This window comes from Phyllostomus discolor, chromosome 11 (assembly GCF_004126475.2).
Source record: "Phyllostomus discolor isolate MPI-MPIP mPhyDis1 chromosome 11, mPhyDis1.pri.v3, whole genome shotgun sequence".
NCBI classification, from domain to species: Eukaryota; Metazoa; Chordata; class Mammalia; order Chiroptera; family Phyllostomidae; genus Phyllostomus; species Phyllostomus discolor.
In genome coordinates this window covers 70,726,938-70,744,730 of record NC_040913.2, presented here as the reverse complement: position 1 = coordinate 70,744,730, position 17,793 = coordinate 70,726,938, and the positions used below count along the sequence as shown (strand labels likewise).

Here is a 17,793-nt window from a genome sequence, read left to right as displayed (position 1 = left end):
GATCAACCTTGAGAATATTGTGCTAAGCTATATAAGTCTGTCAGAAATGGCTAACAACCATATGATTTCATTCATACGTGGGCTACAAAATTGAAACTCATAAACACTGACAACAGTATGGTAGTTACTACAGGGAAGGGAGGTGGGGGATAGCAAAGGGTAAAGGAGGTCAAATACATGGCAATGGAAGGTGATTTGACTTTGACTTAGGCATACAATGCAATATACAGATCACGTATCACAGAAATGCACACTCGAAACTTAAATAATCTTATTAACCAGTGTCACCCCAATAAATTTAATTAAAAACAACAACAAAAAAGGCCCTCGCTGGTGTAGCTCAGTGGATTGAGCACAGGCCTATGAACCACAGGGTCGCCAGTTCAGTTCCCAGTCAGGGCACACGCCTGGGTTGCAGGCCAAGTTCCCCAGTAGGGGGTGTATGAGAGGCAACCACACATAGATGTTTTTCTCCCTCTCTTTCTCCCTCCCTTCCCCTCTGTCTATAAAAATAAATAAAGTCTTTAAAAACCCTCATGTTTCCACTAGTATATGTTCTCTTGAACAAGCAAGCATGCCCTGGGCAGCACTAGGCACCGGGGGGGGGGGGGGGGGGGGGGGGGGGGGGGGGCACAGTTTTCCCTTTTCTTCACACCTGACACCTTGTTCCCTCCTCAGATACTAGCCAACTCTTTTCTCATCCTTTCTTCTCAACAGATGGTGTAAAGGCAGCCATTCGCTCTTTCACCCTGAAGAGCCAAAGCCGCCGAATTACGTCCTTGAAGAGCATTTGGGCTATAGAACTTGTTAAAGCTCTGCAGGGGAACACATCTAGGGCGGCCGCCACCAGGGGAAAGGAACTCGGCACTGAATCACTAACGTTGCCATGTTTCCCCGTGGTAAGGAACAAAGGGCCTCTGAGCTCATCTTCAGGGTCACTGAAGAAAAGAGAAGCTGGCACTCGTGCATCCTGTCTTGTGTCCCTGAAAAGAACTTCAGGGATGAACAATGACAGATTTAACAAGCAGAGAAAGCCCACTGAGTCTCAAGGGGCCGAGGTACAAAGGACAAAAACAGAACCTGGGAAGCAGCCAGGGCCTGAGAATGACCTCCCCATCCCTCACTCCCAACCCCACACATCCGCATTTGCACCTGGCCTGAGCTCAGATGAAGAAGGTTCAAGCCCTGTAGTTCCTAAAATCTGCCCCAACTCTGGAAGGGGGCACCCTCAAGTCCCACAGCCACGACACATGCTACTCTTTCTTCCATTTGAAAACTCTGAGGGGGGGAATCGGTCCTTACCTCGTAATGGGCCACGCGCTGAGATTCGGATATCAGTTGTGCACTGCACACCTTGCAGTAACTGTCAGTAAATAAATCCTGATCGATATCGGAGGACTTCATCAGGCTAAAGGAGAATCAACAGAAAAGAGAAATGAGTCCACTGTGTTGGTGTTTATGCAAGACATAACTGTGTGAAAAAGCCAAACGCACAGTAACGGATCCCATGACGGTAAAAGTGGGGAAGCTCTCCCAAAACCTTCGGTGTCACTCTCTCAGTTAACCATAGTAAGTATACCGTTTATAACTTCCTCATAAATGCCCACTAGGGTTGCTGGTACTGTAGAAAGGGAAATCCACTTTTAGTTTTCTGTGTTTGATAAATCAGCCTTCTATCTAATGCACTCACTGTCAAGGAATTATAGAAGAGAATACTTTCACATATGGTTTTATGTTAGTAAAATATTGTAAGCACTTTATACACCCAACAATAGGAAATAAGTTAAATGAATTTTGATGCATCCACACACTAGAATGCCGGATGAACAGTGGGTGAATTTGAATCTAAATTCAAATCAAATACATTTTAAAAAGAAATATTTAGTGAAATAAAATTTTACCATTATGAACAAAAAAGATTTACAAATCACTGTGCACAGTATTATACTAAATTTGTTTTAAAATATCTATAGGGCCATGACTGGTGTGGCTCAGTGGGTTGGGCATCAGCCAGCAAAGCGAAAGACTGCAGTTGAATTCCTGGTCTGGGCACATGCCTGGGCTGTAGGCCTGGTCCCCAGTCAGGGTGAATATGAGAGGCAACCAATGATGCTTCTCTCTAGCACTGATGTTTCTCTTCCTCTCTTTCTCCCTCCCTTCCCCACTCTCAAATAAATAAATAAATAAATATTTAGAATATGTATAGATACATAAAAAAATTCCAGAAAGTTTTAACAAAATTTTAATAGCAGTTATCTTTGGGATATTATATGCAATTGCCTGTGTAACACTCTTTATATTTAGATTTTCTACAATGAACATGTAATACAAATTAGCTTTGTAAAGAGCCTTATAATCAACATGAAATCTAATTCTGAGTTTTATAGCTATACTTTCCAAATTAAAAAATAAAATCAGACCAAACTCTAACTTTCCTTACAAGCTTATACCTTGTAAAATAGGAAGTCCTCAGCATTTCTGCTGACTCTTTTATTTTAGGGTTATTGAAATTCATAAAGGCCTCCTTCACCACTCTATACCGCAGTTGAGACCACAACGGTACATGTCAACATATTCTCAAATTCCAAGCCCCAAATCAAAATGCAGCCGAGGGTCTCAAGCTTGTGAAAGTGATCTGGCAGAAAGGTGTCTCATAGCAGCTGACGTGTAATGTTACTACCACAGAAACACACACCAGTGCATACGAATGTTTTCCTCCAATCGACAAATTTTGCTTCATTTTACCTCCTGCCTGCCAGGCAAAAAGGAAGGACTGTGCCAGACAACATGTGGTACAGAGGAGCAAAAGACTTTCAAATAATAGGGGAGCACCTTGGAGTTCATCTTATCCCAACGCCCTCATTTTACTTATGACACTGTCCAAAGTCACACTGCTGATAATTGGCATGGACACAAATACAGCATAGTTTGCATGGTTCCGATTTCCACACTCCAGACCCATCCCAGGTCTAATGCTACCTGCCAGCCGTGGGATGTTGGATAAGTCACTAAGCCCCAGAGGTCTCACTTTCCCTCCTATAAAAATTGAGAACATAATTTCCATGACTCCTTAGAGAATTGTGGTGAATATCAAAAGGAGAAATACAGAAGAAGGTACCATACAAACTGAAATTCTCTTACCTTGAAAGGGATGGTTATCACACTTTTAATAATATACTGGTGTTGGTAAGATGTTTGTCTAGACTTTTTTTAATGCTATGAATATATTAATAGTTTATTTATGGAAAATATGTCAACAGTTTATTTTCATGGTCCTTGATGTCTGCTGAACTGTGGAGCCAGGCTCCGTCGGCAGGGGTGTGTGGTGCCGTGTATCTGTCTGCTTCCTGAAGTCCTGTTTACCATCCTGGAATGCTCAGCTTCTGAAGAAGCTGAACATATATATAGAAGGGTGTGTTCCGAGGAAGAGCGAGAGAGATTTGGAGCCCAGGCTGATGGCATCAAATACCCTGATTTGTCTCTTGCTCCAAGCTGTTCTGGCTTCAGAGAGATTAGACAGTTGTAATGAGATTAGTGCATTTGCTCATAGTTTCTGTACCTTGAACTCTGCCACGTCAAGGATCTTGTTCCTGGTTTTTGCTTCTGTTCTAAAAACTCATTAGGTTCTCTTTTTCCCAGAACATGAACCTAGAGCTTTCATTTTTAAACCAAATTTGGGCTCTTGGCTCTGGAACCCCAATTTCCTTAGCAAGTTGCTGTCTGTAACTAATCCCAAAATATGGGTTCTTCACAAGGCCATGATGAGGGTGTGTAATTGGGAGGAAGTGTAGCTGGTATGACACTGTCTATCTTCTCTACTTTGAATCTTCTCTACAGGGTGATCTTTGTCTTGGCTTGCTTCTAGTCCTCCTCAGGTTCTAATCTTTCCTGGACTCAGTGGCTAGCTCTTTGATTCTGAAACCAAATCTGGATTTCTAAAGCAAGCTTTTGCTTAGTAGTATAACCTGGGTGAGATTTTGGGTGAATGCTTTGATGAGGATTTTAATTGATCTTTTGTGAATTTGGTGCAGCTTTGTCTACGATTATGTTACGATTCTATGTCTACCATGCTGTGGTCTTGTTTGGAGAATTGACTTGAGCCGTGTTGGAAGAGAATCCTGGAGCCTTCAACCAAGGGTGACTAAGTCTTAATTAAAGCAATAAAATGAAATACTGTGGTCCATTTTGAGGAAGTTTTGAAACCATTTAAATAGCTGGACCACATAAGTATCTTCCTAAACGCCTGCCTTAACTACTCCAAACTCACTTTCTACCTAGGCTTTGGTTGCCACAGCTCTTTAGGGCATTTGTAGTAAGTACTTTGAAAGGATTCATAGTTTCTAACAAACAACAGTACCACTGGTTTTTCAATGCCCCCAGCACCTATGGTAATGCCAGATAGTAAAGACCACTGACTCTCGAAGCTGAAGTAGACATGTTTTTCTGGCAGCATCATTCTTGGCAAACAGCCCGGTCAACCTACAGTGCCACATTTGACATGCCTGGACACTCACCATCTCATATGACAACCTGTTCCAGAGAGCCTGGCAACTCTAGTTGTCAGGTACTTTTCAGGTTGAATCAAAACCTGTCCCACTATAGATTTCACTCAGTGATTCTGCCTTTGGGCACAGCATAGAACAATGCTACTCTTTTGTCATGAGCTATCGTCCCTCGGGTGTTTGACTATAGCTCTGTTCTATCTATTCCTACTCCCTGTCCTGTCTCACCGTGTTGGTCTGTGTCTATCTCCTGATGGGCCATATTCACAGGCAGTGCCAAGAACTAAAGGAAACACTACAGGTATGGTCCAAATGGGGCAGAGAATTGTGAATTCATATGACTATCCAAAATATTCATTGTCATCTGTAGTGGTCTCTATTCACACACCCAAAATGCAAGCAAGAGGTGCTTTGATGACGGGAAAATGTAGTACAACATTTTGAAATGCCAAGTGGGAGAAGACTTATTAGGTGTAGTTTTGAAGCTAGGCTCCTATAAGTAGTTGTGTTTAAATATTATCATGTTCCCTGCTATTTTTAATAAAGAAGTGCACAAAAATAGATTCATGGGTGACCTGGTTAACAGGAATCTACAAGCGCACTGCATACTCCTTCCTCATTATACAACCGACTGCAGAAATCAAACACTGTGAAAGGATATTCAAGGTACGTGTCGGACCAAGTGGAGCCCGTAGGAGTCTCAGTCTCGGCAAAGCAGCTGTGCAGCAGAAATAGCTTTAAAGGCAGAATATAAAATTTATGTACTAAAAAAATATTCAAAGGAAGAAGAGAATATCGTGCCTTTTCTTTTACTGCTATATATATATCTGTGTGTGTATATATATATATTTGCATATAAGAATATTGATTTGTACATGCCCATAATACAGTAAAATGACAATACAGACTCAATTTTGAAATTTACAAGGCTCAAATGCAATACATGAAGAAGTTAAATTCAGTGGGAATTAGTGGACAAGTGTCAGCCTGGTTGGTACATGAGGGCTTTTTGTGTGGGTCACTTTATTTATTTATTTATTTTTTAACTATTAAAGCTTTTAATATTTTTGTCTCATTTTTTTATTTATTTTAATTGTTGTTGCAGTACAATTTTCTATCTTTTACTCCCATCCCAACCCACCCACCCAGCCATCCCCTCCTCCCTCCCATTTCCACCCTCCCCTAGTTTTTATCCATGTATCCTTTATACTTGTTCCTGTAAACCCTTCCTCTCTTCCCCTGAAATTCCCTCTCCTCTTCCTTCTGAACTCACTTTAAACAGCTAGAGGGATTGATTTTTGATTTAAAGAGTGAAATTCCTGAGGTGGGGGAGGGGCTACTTGTTGATCCCCAGCCTCTGGCTCCTTTAAAATAGGATAATGGGCTTCTCTGGCCTTAAGAAAAGGCAAACCTGATTACTTTTCTTGAGCCTCGGCCATGGCTCTAAATCAGCAGCTAGGCCAGAGACAGGACAGGGCCACGGATCACTTACTGGTCAGTCCTACAGTCCCAACAGAGCTAATCTGTGGTGACTTCCAGCCTAGAAACACAGTGACTGTGCTGCACTCTGAGGCCTTGGGACATGGTGAGGAAAGGGACAAGAGTGGGAAAAGGCGGGAGTTTGACCAGTTTGATTTTCTGGATCTGAAACAGATCTGAATGAGAGCTTCCTCAGTGTTCCCCACCCTGGCACATTCCCAAGCAAACACTTAAGGTTTGAATAACCTCTCTATCACTTTTCAGTAACCACAGAAAACAGTGCTATCTGTATTTTAGTGAAGAAGCCCGGAGTGGAGTTGGAGACAGTATTGGAAAAATTAGAACAGGAGTCTGATCAGATTTTCATTGGCTGGCCCAGGTCTCTATACAAAGGTCTATTCACAGGTGTAGCAGCGACAGTATAAGACTTTGAGGTATAGCTAGGTATCATAAATAGAGGAATAGAGAGGAGAAGAGCTTTTGTTTATTTCACAATGGCTTTTGAGCACCTACCATGTGTGAGGCACAGGGATAATAACAGACGGCACAACTCCTGTCTCCCAAGTCATCATGAACTACTGCGTGAGAAGAGATATACGCACAAATACCTAAGGCACAGAGAGCAGGTGTAATTTGGCCAGTAAAAAGTGTTACAGAATTTGAGAAGACAAGCAGGATTATCAGAAACTCTTTAAAGAGTTTCTACAAGAGTTGAACATTTAAGGATGAGTAGAACAGAGTGGAAGGAAATGGGTCCCAGCTCAAAAGCTAATTCTTTGTCATGGCACAGAGAAAAAAACCTTACCACCAGTAGGCCTGGGGAGATAAATCCCAGGGGCATTGGTAGGGCTAATTCAAGATCATGCAACATAAAGTGAGGTGGCAGCAAATGTAAGGGAAAGAGTGCGCAGAGCTCAAGACCCAGGCAGAAGGAGGAGAGACTGGGGGAGACCAGCCAGGTCTGAAATCTTTTCTTAGGTGCAAGAATAGCCTTCGCAGGATCTTCAGATGAAGATACGAAGGCTGCCCTTCTGCTTCTTTCTGGGTCTCGAGAGTAGATTTCAGGAGCACAGGCTGAAAACCTACAGAACACTGAGGCTTCAGAGCAAAGAGTAATATTCTTCATTCCACTTCATTTCTGAAAAGTGTGAAAACAGCCTCAGCCTCAAAGATCCCCAAACCTATGTGGCCCCTCAGAGGAAAAAGACATTAGTTCTATTCCAAGCTGGTCACTCGCCAACTAGGCCTCTGAACAAGTTACATGTCCTCCCTGAGCTCTTGCTTCCTCATTTGTGAAACAGGAAACATTCTCACAGGGCTATTGTGAGGATCAGAGACAGTGCAGATTTAAAAACAAAATCTAACAAAGACTGGGACATATGGCATACCCTCAAAAACAGATATTACCACCATTATTATGAATATTATTAATTTTGTGTTATTATTCTCGTTTTCAGGAGGGATGCTGTAAATATTTAAGCAGAGAAATAAATAGACCCACATGCACACTAAGGGGGAAGATAACACAGTCGGTGTGCTGAAATCATGGCTTTTATTGCCATCATAGGCCTTCCCTTTTGTATTAACAATATCGTCTATAAAAATGTCTCATTTCTACTGCATCCTACTGCCAGCTGATACTCAGACCTCATGCCTGTGAAGACCCCGGGCTTCATGAGCACTTAAAATCTATTTTTGTTGTCAGTGGGTGTTGATACTAGCAGACGGGGCAGTTGGATGAGAATTCGGTCCCACCTTCTCTCATGCCCATTAGTGCTCTTCTTGCTGTGACTAGCTCCCCTGGGGGACACAAAGGGACACACATGCCATCTCAAAACTGGATGCATCCCAGCTGTCTGGACCCACGGCCACTCATGTGGTCACCCTGAGATGGCCACAGCAGTCATGCTCCCCAGAGAGTCACCTCCTTGGCTCCTTCTCCCTTGCGGGGAGGAGCCCTTGGCTTAGTGATCCCCACCAGCGGGTGCCCTGTCATTATAGTAACATTGGGCGTTTCCACTATAAAATTCACCTAGAAGATCTAACAACCTACTTTCTACCCATTCTCTCTCCTCATGGCCCTTTAAAAATAGAATTTAAGATCCATGGCAATTTCAGCCAAAGGACTGTCTTGCCTTCAAGAGCAGATGTCTGAATCTCCAGGCTGGCACTCCATGTGACTCTGTGAACCAGGTGACCAGTATCAGGGATTGTGGCTCCCCAACAGTGCTTGACCCTCATGAAAGGGTCTAGACCCAGAAGGAATACAGATTTCATTTTTCTATTATAAACATCTGAAGTGCGGCTCCTGAATGAACCAGGCTTAGTGCTAAGGGCCCAACCCTCTGATTGAATTCCCTCGCAGAGACAGGCAGAGTCCTTCTCGCTTTCTGGATGGGAAACTAAGGTTGAGGGGTGACAGAATGGTTCAAAGGCCACACAGCTCCTCAGTGGCAGTCAAGGTACAAGCCAGGGGTGACTGTGCCCCTCAGTCCAGCCCTCACACCACACCCCACCCCACCCCGCCTCCCTGTGCTTGAACTCAGCCCATGAGCCCTTCAGTCTGTTCCACTGCCTGTCCAGTGAGGGGCCAGGCATCCTGCCCAGAATTAATATGTTACGGCATGGGGAGCTCCTACTGTCCAGGGGGAGCCTTGGAAGCTGTTACTGACCTCGGGGCGCAGCCTTTCTTCCCCGTAGTTACACGAACCAAGCTGGAATGCGCCATCATCCTCCCCGACAGCCTCGTCCTGCTTCTGCCTGCACCTCCACAGCTTTTGTGCTCTGTGACCTCACTCACTCTCAGATAAGGCACATACCTCTGCCCTCCCCCTGGGCTTCAGAGCCTCAAACGCCACAGCACTCTTCTGACCGGTCTGACTGGCCCCTCTTCACCCTTTTTGGGGCCCTCAACTCTATGCCCACCCTCACCCCACCAAGGCCACCACTCTCAGCACCTCTGGTCCTCTGTGTCCAGTGTCCCCCATGCTTCGCTCAAGCTACAGGGTAGACTAAAAATGCCACCAGTTAAAAGGAAGGATTTCCCGGTTATGAACATGAAGCAGATCTGAGGTGCATCACTGCTGTTAAAATTCAGCCACATTTAAAAACCATTAAACTCCCAAAGACTATTGACATGTTTCTGTTTTGTTTTATCAATACTGAAATGGATCAAACTCTGCTCAGAAGGGGGAAAGGTATGAGAACCAGCACTGGCCCATTATTAGTACAAAACAAATAAGCCTTGGTCTGCTCTTTTGTGATTGATCCTTTCGAGTTCTTATCCCACTTGCACAAGGACTCCTGAACCAGAATGCACTTTTTGGTGCCCTCACCTTTACTCCATTCCCCTTCCAGGTTCTACCACTGTCTTACTGGGTCATGTTAAAACTCCTTTTCTAGTCTCTCCAGGAACAAAAAGAAAAAGCTCTGAGAGAGAAACCTGTGGCTTCAGCACACATCTCCACAGTGACCCCCTCCTACCTGCCCTCGGGCTCAGAACAAGGAGCTGCGAGGATAGGCTGGAAGCAGGAACTATCCTGTCCCTTTCACATCTCCCTCCACATGGAGGTGGGTGATGAGGGCTGGTTGCCATGGCAGCAGACCAAGCAACCTTGGGGGGGGGGGGGGAACAACCATGAAAAATACTTCAGAAATGAAAGCATATTGGTCTTCCATGAAATCGTGCCAGAGAGAGAAAGGGGGTGGGGAGGAGCCCAGAGCAGCATAGAGGAAGTAGATTCCTGAAACCTGGATTTCGGGGCCTGAGGACTTGAGCACACACTTTCCTTTAATTCACCGCACACCCCATATGTGGTCAGCCCGGAAAACCTGGAACCTCCTGTGCAGTGGCTGAATCACAGTGAAGGTCAAATGCATGACCAGCTTGAAGAATCCTTTCAATCCCCTGTTTCTCAGAATGAGCCCTTTCTTCTGGTCAGATGCTGCTTTTCCCATGCCCGGTATTGCTCAGGTAAAGGAATTTGGCAATCCAGGCCCCTCACCATAAATTATCCACATGCAGGTGCAAGCTCTGTTTTCTAGCCTGAGCTCTGAGCTTTGTTTAAAGAGACATGCAGAGTGAGAGAGAAAGAGAGAGAGACTGCACGCCACTCTCTTCTCTTGCCTGGCATCGCCAGGAGCTGCATAGCTGACTCACACCACTTGAATAATTGCCTTTTAATGGCACCATTTTCTTCACGTGTAAAACCAGGCTCTGTGATTCCTGACTCAGAGGCATCTGCCACTGCTGGGCACACACGCCTCACCCACGGCCCTGGGCCGTGGGGCCATATCTGTCAGTCTCGTTCACATGTGGCACAGGCCAGCCTGATGCCATCTGGGGAGGGGAGCTGCAAGCATGCCCCCAGCTTGAACCAACCTCTGCAGGCACGCATTAAATGAATTGTTATTGAGCGTTTACTCTGTGCAAGGTACTGATCTCACAAAGAAGGGTCACATACTGGGACCCAGTCTACACTATTCCACATAAACATGGACTGGATTCCTGTCTCCTTCTCCACATACATAAACTGTTATTCGCGCCATCTAAAAGGCAATGGCTCTGGCTCTCCCACGTGTCATTCTAGAATTTTCACTTGCCCCATGGCCCAATGGTCCTCTCTAAGATTTTAATGTTGAACCTTTGCCTCTGCCTAATGGTAGAGACTAGGATGGAGGCAGAGGGCACTAGCAGGCATTCCTAAAGATGAAAGCCGTTGGGTTCTGCCTGCATTCCAAAGGCCCTGTTGGAAGCTGCTTTAGGGAGAGCCCGGGCAATAAAGCATCGAGCTCAACTGCACCCGGCTGACTGGCAGGTCTGGGCTGCGATGATGGAGCGCTCTTGTCAGGGAAAACACTGTCTGCATTTGTAAGATATGAATGGGTAAATTCCAGCCCCTGTGCCAGTCACACTGGGTCACAAGCATTTTCTTTCTCTTTCTGTACTTTCAGAGAGGTGGCTTGGGTGGTGGGCGGAGAGCCTGAATTTCCCATTGCTGTATCACTTCAAGTCAAAGCAAAAACAGAGCACCCATCACAGAAGGAAAGCCAGAGGCTAAGGGAAAAAAAAATGATCACTAGTCCACAAAAAGCAGGAGGGGAGGGAAAGAGGAAAGATGGGGGAGTAAAACACATTTCTTGTGTTTTCTTTTGCTCCTTCCATCAGACTAAAGGGCTGTGCAGCCAGGTGGAAAAGCCACTCACATTTTAAGAACAAGCTCCCAACCTCCCCCACCCCTCAAGGGAGGAATGCCAATGTGCATTCCCGACTTTCCAGTGTGCTAGCTCCCTGTGCCTGCTCCACAAGCTAAAAGATAAGACCTTTCTTTTTAATGGTGGATACAAGCCTTCGAACATAGAGTTTATAAATAAGTATTCCATTACTGCAACTTGTTTACATGATTTATCTTCACAAGACTGTCCCTACTAAACCAGACAGATTGAGGGCAGATTTAAACGCGGCTAACACATCCAGGGCTCAGAGGCACCGTTCTGCACCTGGACCCCGCTGCGGAGGAGGGCACAGACGAGACGGACTGGGCTGCTGCAGGGAAAACTACTGCCTTTATTTCAGTCCACGCTCCAAGGCCACTGCACGGAAGTGGGCTGTCCGTCAGCCAGCAGATGGGTTCAGCTCCATTCTCTACTACAGCTCACTAACTGGACTTGGCCTCTCCGCGGAACCCTGTTTGGTCTACATCTGTCCACTACCTTTCCCAAAAATCAGCAAATTGTGAAGTCCCTTCAAAGTCTCTGGAGTAGCCAAGATGGGAAAGCACAGGAATTAAAATGTTGCAAAGTTGGGGCTGCCCACCCACACACTGACCTGTGTACAGGTCAGCCTGTTGTTCCACGAAACTGTTCCATCAGAACTTCTTTCCCGATCTGAGAAATGGTTGGAGATCTCATGGCACCTCTTGCGTTGGGATGCAGCAAAGAAGAGTGAAAATAAAGACAGCTTAAGGAATTCAGCTACCAGGGGCAGCTAAACATATAAAAGTATGTGTACTTTGCTCATTAATAATGAAAGGGTCAGTAAAAATTAAAATAGCTGACTATCTCAAGTGTAGATGAAGTTGTGTGTGCACATGGGGTCTCACACATTCCTGACAGGAGGGTGAGTTGAAAGCATTATTTCGTCAAGCTAAGCAACCCGGCAACCACACTGCTAGTTGGCAGACAACACTCTTGCTCATGTAGAACACCAGGCATGTAAAGGATGATGAGAGTAGCATTGTTCAAACAGCCAAACCTGCAATCAGCCCAAATGCACATTTATAGGAGAGTGGATGAATAAATTGAGGTGTAGTCACAACACAAATGAAGCACGGCAACACACCAGACTACGGATGAATCATAGCAATCTAATATGCACGTGAAGAAGGTAAGTGGAAGGGCACATACACAAGGTCTTTTTTATAAAGTCAAAAACAACTCAAATAAAGACAGGCACATCTTGGGGATACATGTGGATACGATACAACTCTTAAAAATGGTTGGCACAAAAAATGAGGCCAGGATTCAGCATGACGATTTCTTCAGAAGGGCAGGACAGTAGAGAATCACATAGCTGGTAGATGCAAGTCACTGCCAGATCTTAACGTTGCTTTGGAAGGTGGTATACAGGTGCTCATTCTGTTACTACAGATGGTAAATGAACGGGGGATACATCATAGGCTCTACCTATGCACTGGTGATGACAAATGACTTTCCAGAAATGAGCCCTCCACACTCTCTGTAACAGAGACAGTTTGTGGTTGTTGTTTTGCCCCTTTTTTTCCCAGCTACAAAAGATTCGGCTGAATTTCTCACCCTCTCTTGCAATGAGTGTGTCATATGACCGAGTTCTGGCAAATGGAATATGGACAAAGCCACATGCACACTTCTAGGCCTGGCCCTTAAACACCTGCTGCCTCACCATCTATCTGCTCTTCCTTCCTGCATCTTGCATACTGACACCCCCCGGTCAACGTTGGAAGCCCTATGGTAAAGGAGGCCGGGTGCCTGAAAGTCTGAGTTTCTGAATGATTACACAGAGGAGAGCCCCACGTCCCCAGTCCCTGGTGCTCACTGGCCTTTATGTGTTTGAGAAACGAATTTCTAACACATTAAGCCGCCAATTCCAGGATTTATGTAGCATTATCTTAACTAACTCAGTCTGAACACTGGTAGCTTCACAGGGCTGGGAAACGATTCCACAGACGTGTACTTTTTACCTAGTTACGCCTCGTACATGCTTTGTGAGGAAGCTGGGAAAAGCCAGAGACTTTCAAGGGTCTTGTGCTCAAGAGATTACATTTAACATTGCCCTTTTGCCCCGTGCTCTGGGTAATAGCATCGGGCAGCGCAGGCCTCACTGAGAATGCTTATTCAGGGCGATCCCCATCTATTCCTCATTTGAACAGAATGTGGGATTTTTTCATGACTCTGAAACTTACAGAGAAGCACAGCATGACTTTAGAACATGGTCTTTGTACAGGTGCATTTCCCATGAGTCCCTTTTCAGGCATTTTAACTAGGAGCCCTTTTCAAACACCAGTGGCACCTTCTAGGAAGGCCGCTCTACTTCCCTCTAGTTTCGAGCACATCCAACCTACTCCCCCGCTGGCATGCTGGTGCTGGTGTCTTGTGAAATCTGCTTTGCCATTTGTGAGGGGGCACACTGAGCAGATGGCCATGACCACTGGGATGCCAGGTAATGAGCAAATGCCTCACATCAGAGTTCCAGGGTCTTGTCACCCCGCCAGGAACGACAGCCTGGCTGTCTGGCAACAGCCCTGATGTTGGGGGAAAGCACACATCTCCCCAATCCAGCCCTTAACATAGTTATACTTTCCATTTCTTGCCCCGAATCAATTCTTCTCATCTTTCAGCTGCAGCGAGCTGGGGTTGGGCAGGTTCCAGGAACCAGACTGATGTAGGTGCAGCACCTGGCTGAGCAGTTTCTGGGTTTCGGGAACAGAGTGGGCATATTGAGTGTAGGTTGGGTGATGCCCTTCTAAGGCCACGCGCCTCACTCTCCCATCAATTTTGTTCTCACTCCACCCCTGCCTCCAGCCTGGCAGCGAATTATCAGCTCCCCCGTCTAAGCTGTCCACCTATTAAAACCAGACTACCCTGAAACCAGTGCCACCTCTCCTGCATCCCTCCCACCCACCTTCTCCCACTTGCTTGCAGGAAGGTGGGGGTGGGGTTGCTCGGGAGAAGAGCAGATCAGAGTCATGGAAGGGCTCTGGGAGGACAAGGAAAAAGGGGAACATGAACACTTTGGCTGGCAGTGGAAGAGGGATGAAAAGTGGAGACGGAGGGAAAGTAAATGGGCAGGGACTCGGGCAAGCCAGGGCTCTGAGCAGATTGGAGAAAGAATGAATCCCACCCTACGAAGGAGATGGGAATAAGGAAATTACAAGATTAGAAAGGACCCTGGAGATCGTCTCACTGAATCCCTCACATCCAGTGAAAACACAGAAACAACACCCAGGATGACTACGGAACTTCGGCACACTCGCTGTTAGTAACAGGCAAATGGGGACACCTAACTCCTACAATAGCATTCCTTCCCTATGCTCCCCTGCAGTCCGGAATATTTACTGTCTTCCTTTTAGGAATCATTCTGGCAGGGAGGAACCAAAGGCAACCGTTTAAACTCTCAGGAAACCAGACACCTGTGGTTTTGACTGGTGGGAGCCAGTGATGCAGAGCTGCCCAACAAAGACCTCTTCCCAGGTCAGGTCCCCAGAGGGCGGTGAGAGGGGCTGAGAGCGGGAGGAGGAGCAGGCATTGGGGTTGGAGGATACTCCATCTCTTCTGCCACGTTCTTGGATTTTACAAGTGGCAATAAAGGCCAGAGACCTGTGCCGGTGAAGATATTAGGGTCAGAGTGGGAAATAAATTTAAGTACTGATTCCATCTAAAGCTGAGCACTAGCAATGCAATTTCTATCACAAGCAACAATTCTTATTTCTCAACACCCCAAAATAGTAGGCCCTGCTCCCGAGCTGATGGGCTGTAACTTGTTTAGTGACTGAGTAGTCTGGACCCACGTTAAGATAAGTACTCTTATCTTAACGGGTCAGGTGCCCTTCCAAGGAAGGATTTCTTGCCCCAGCTGCTGGGAGTGGAGTTGTTGTTTGAGCTCCAGCTGTCTGCCCCTTCAGGAATGTCCTCTGCTGAGAGAGCCGCCTCACCCAACAGGAAACCCACACCCAGTGACCGATGGATGCAGGGGTGGAAAAGCCCAGCCATGCAGCCCAATATGGGACAATTCCAGCAGTCCATTTCAGTCCTAGAACTCCCCATAGGGCTGGTCTAGACTGTGGCACTTGCTCCCAAGCCCAACTTCCCCGTCCTTCCTCCGCACCTCCCTGCCTCAGATGGCCACCCCAGCAGCCATCGTGAGCACTGAACTCTGCAGAAATTGTCTCCTGGCAAACCTTCTCTACGATGTCTCTTCCCGCCAGTCTGCTCACGAAGCAGACCTCACATGGCAGCCCCAACTATGGACGTTAACGTCATCAGAAATTCTGAGACCAGATCGATTCCTGGAGCCCCAGAACTCCCCCAAGAATCCACCAACTTTACCTCAGGATAGCATTTGTGCAATACTAAGCAAAGAACTGTTTCTGGTAATGCTGTATCCTGAGATCGGCTCTGTGCTATTTAATAATATGCAAGAGAGAGAAATATGCTAGTGCTGAATCCCATTCTTTTGATCTGTGGTCCCCAATGTGGTTACAGTTACTATCGTACCATCTGAGTTGAACTGATGATTCTAAGCCTCATAATGTCAAATAAGTCATATTTCAGTAGCACTTCCTACCCACTGCTAAAAATATTGTTCCTTCCCACACAGCTATTCTTAATGAGATATTTCAAGCCACCTGGCACTCGGGGGAGTTCTTAGGCTAATCTGCTATGGAGTCCCACAACACAGAGACTGTACACAACAGACCCCCAGTGGATGCTGGTGTTGGGGACAAGCAGAGCAAGTGGCATTGCAGGTCATTTTGTCTGACGGTAAGAGATGTTTTCTTGGAGATGTCATTAGACCCACAGTCAGTAGAACCCTGGGGTGAAACACGGTGCATCGTAGCACTTTTTTGCACTGAACACTCCAGAAGAAGAGCTGGCCCCAGTTACTGGCTGGCTTTCCTCCAGGACCTTAGCTGCTCTTAGAGTTTCTGATGAGAACCAGTTTGAAACTTGAACAATTGCTAACTCCCACTGAAATGTAAATGCACCAGGCAAGGCCTCCTCACCAGCTGCATTGCCAACAAATTCCAGCCATTCCGAAGGCACACCACCGTAGCTGACAATTTGCCCTGCTTGCTCTTGCCATCCTCTCTTGATAAATACTAGATTGTTTTTCCTCCTCCTCATCACCCCACTGATCCATGTATCAGGCATCATCTCCCCTGAACATTCCTGCTCCTCCTCTCACCCAGGCTGGGTGAGGGGCCCCTTTCTAGGTTCTGCAGCTCCCTGTGCGCACCTATACATAAGAGATGAAAAGCACTTTTGCAACGGTGTGCTCCCCCATGCACAGGGACTCTCTCTTCTCTGTACTCAGTACTCAGCACCATATTACACACCTCAGCGAAGCACTCCAGCTACGCATTTCAGCTGGCGCTGCAGTAGCAAAAATAAAATGCACTGACTGGTGTGGTCAACCATGTCCAAATAGAACATTTTGTTTCTATTCTTTGAGTCTTATCCTTAAAATGATTTAGGAGTCCAGAGGGTGGTCCCAAAGAAAACAAATCCAAGAGCACCTCTGGGTCTTCTCCAGGGAGAGGCAGGCCGCTCACAGCTACTTGTGCAGACAGTCCAGTGTCTTAAAGCCCATGGAGGGGCTCCACTCTCTGATTAGAAAGTGAGGCCTTTGTCATCAGGAAGGGGTCTAGAAGGAGAGATCAGTATAAAGTCGTCCCTCAGCCACCAGCAGCCCCTGCTTCACGCTGGGTCGTAGCTGGATCAGGAGGTGACACCAAGAGAAATAAATGTGCTTTCAAGTGGCAGCAGCATCCCAGAGGGACCCAGTGAGTTCACCAGTTCTTCCTCTTCCCATCAAATGCACCTCTGCTCTGGGCCACACTATCCCAGGGCCTGATGCTGGAGGGTCAAATAAGGTCCACAGAACTAGTGTAACTAGAGCAGGTACTCAAATCCATGTCTCCTGACTCCAAGTCCAGCCATCTTTACAGAGGTTTTAAATCAGATTTTGGTTCCAGCATTTGCTTTAAGGGTCTTCTAATCCTTATTAAACATTCCAGTTTCTTCCCACTTGCCAAAAAAGAGAAATGATTTGCGGCTCTGACTGAATTCCAGACCTCACAATCAGGAAGGCAAAGCCCGTTGCAGCCGCCGGCTGCCCAGTTGTCACAGATCCTGCCTGGGTTGTTGCGCTTGATTTCGGGGTCAAGAGAAAGCAGTAATTTACAACCTGCCTTCACCTGCCAGTGTCATAAAGGGAGTCCACAAGCAATTAGGCACTTCTAATCACTTAATCCACTTTAAATCTCTGCAAGAAGAAGGTAATAATTATGAAGCTCCGATTTGGCTGGTCCTTGGCTGGCTTTCAGTCAACCAGAGTCCTACAGAATATTATCAAATACATTTTTTAAATATTCCTCCAAAGCTTCTGCAGCCCTGAAATTCAAGCCCGGAGCAGAAAGTCAAGGCCAGGAAACAACCTGGGTTTCCTTCTACCCCTTTCCTCTGCAGGAAGCCAAACTGTCTCAGAGCCTCCACTGAGAGGACCTGGGTTATAAATTGGAGCCAGACCCTTCATTGTATCACATTCATGCCAGTG

At 46.2% G+C, this 17,793-nt stretch overlaps 1 protein-coding gene across 2 annotated transcripts in view; it reads right to left on the bottom strand.

Moving 5' to 3' along the window:
* ZMAT4 (zinc finger matrin-type 4) overlaps positions 1 to 17,793 on the bottom strand; it is a 317,747-nt gene that overhangs the window by 249,457 nt on the left and 50,497 nt on the right. For both annotated transcript variants that reach the window (XM_036011575.1, XM_028527005.2), the window contains exon 2: positions 1,303 to 1,408. In XM_036011575.1, the coding sequence (XP_035867468.1) occupies positions 1,303 to 1,404 (102 nt within the window). In that variant the 5' untranslated portion in view covers positions 1,405 to 1,408. The remainder of the gene's footprint in view (positions 1 to 1,302; positions 1,409 to 17,793) is intronic.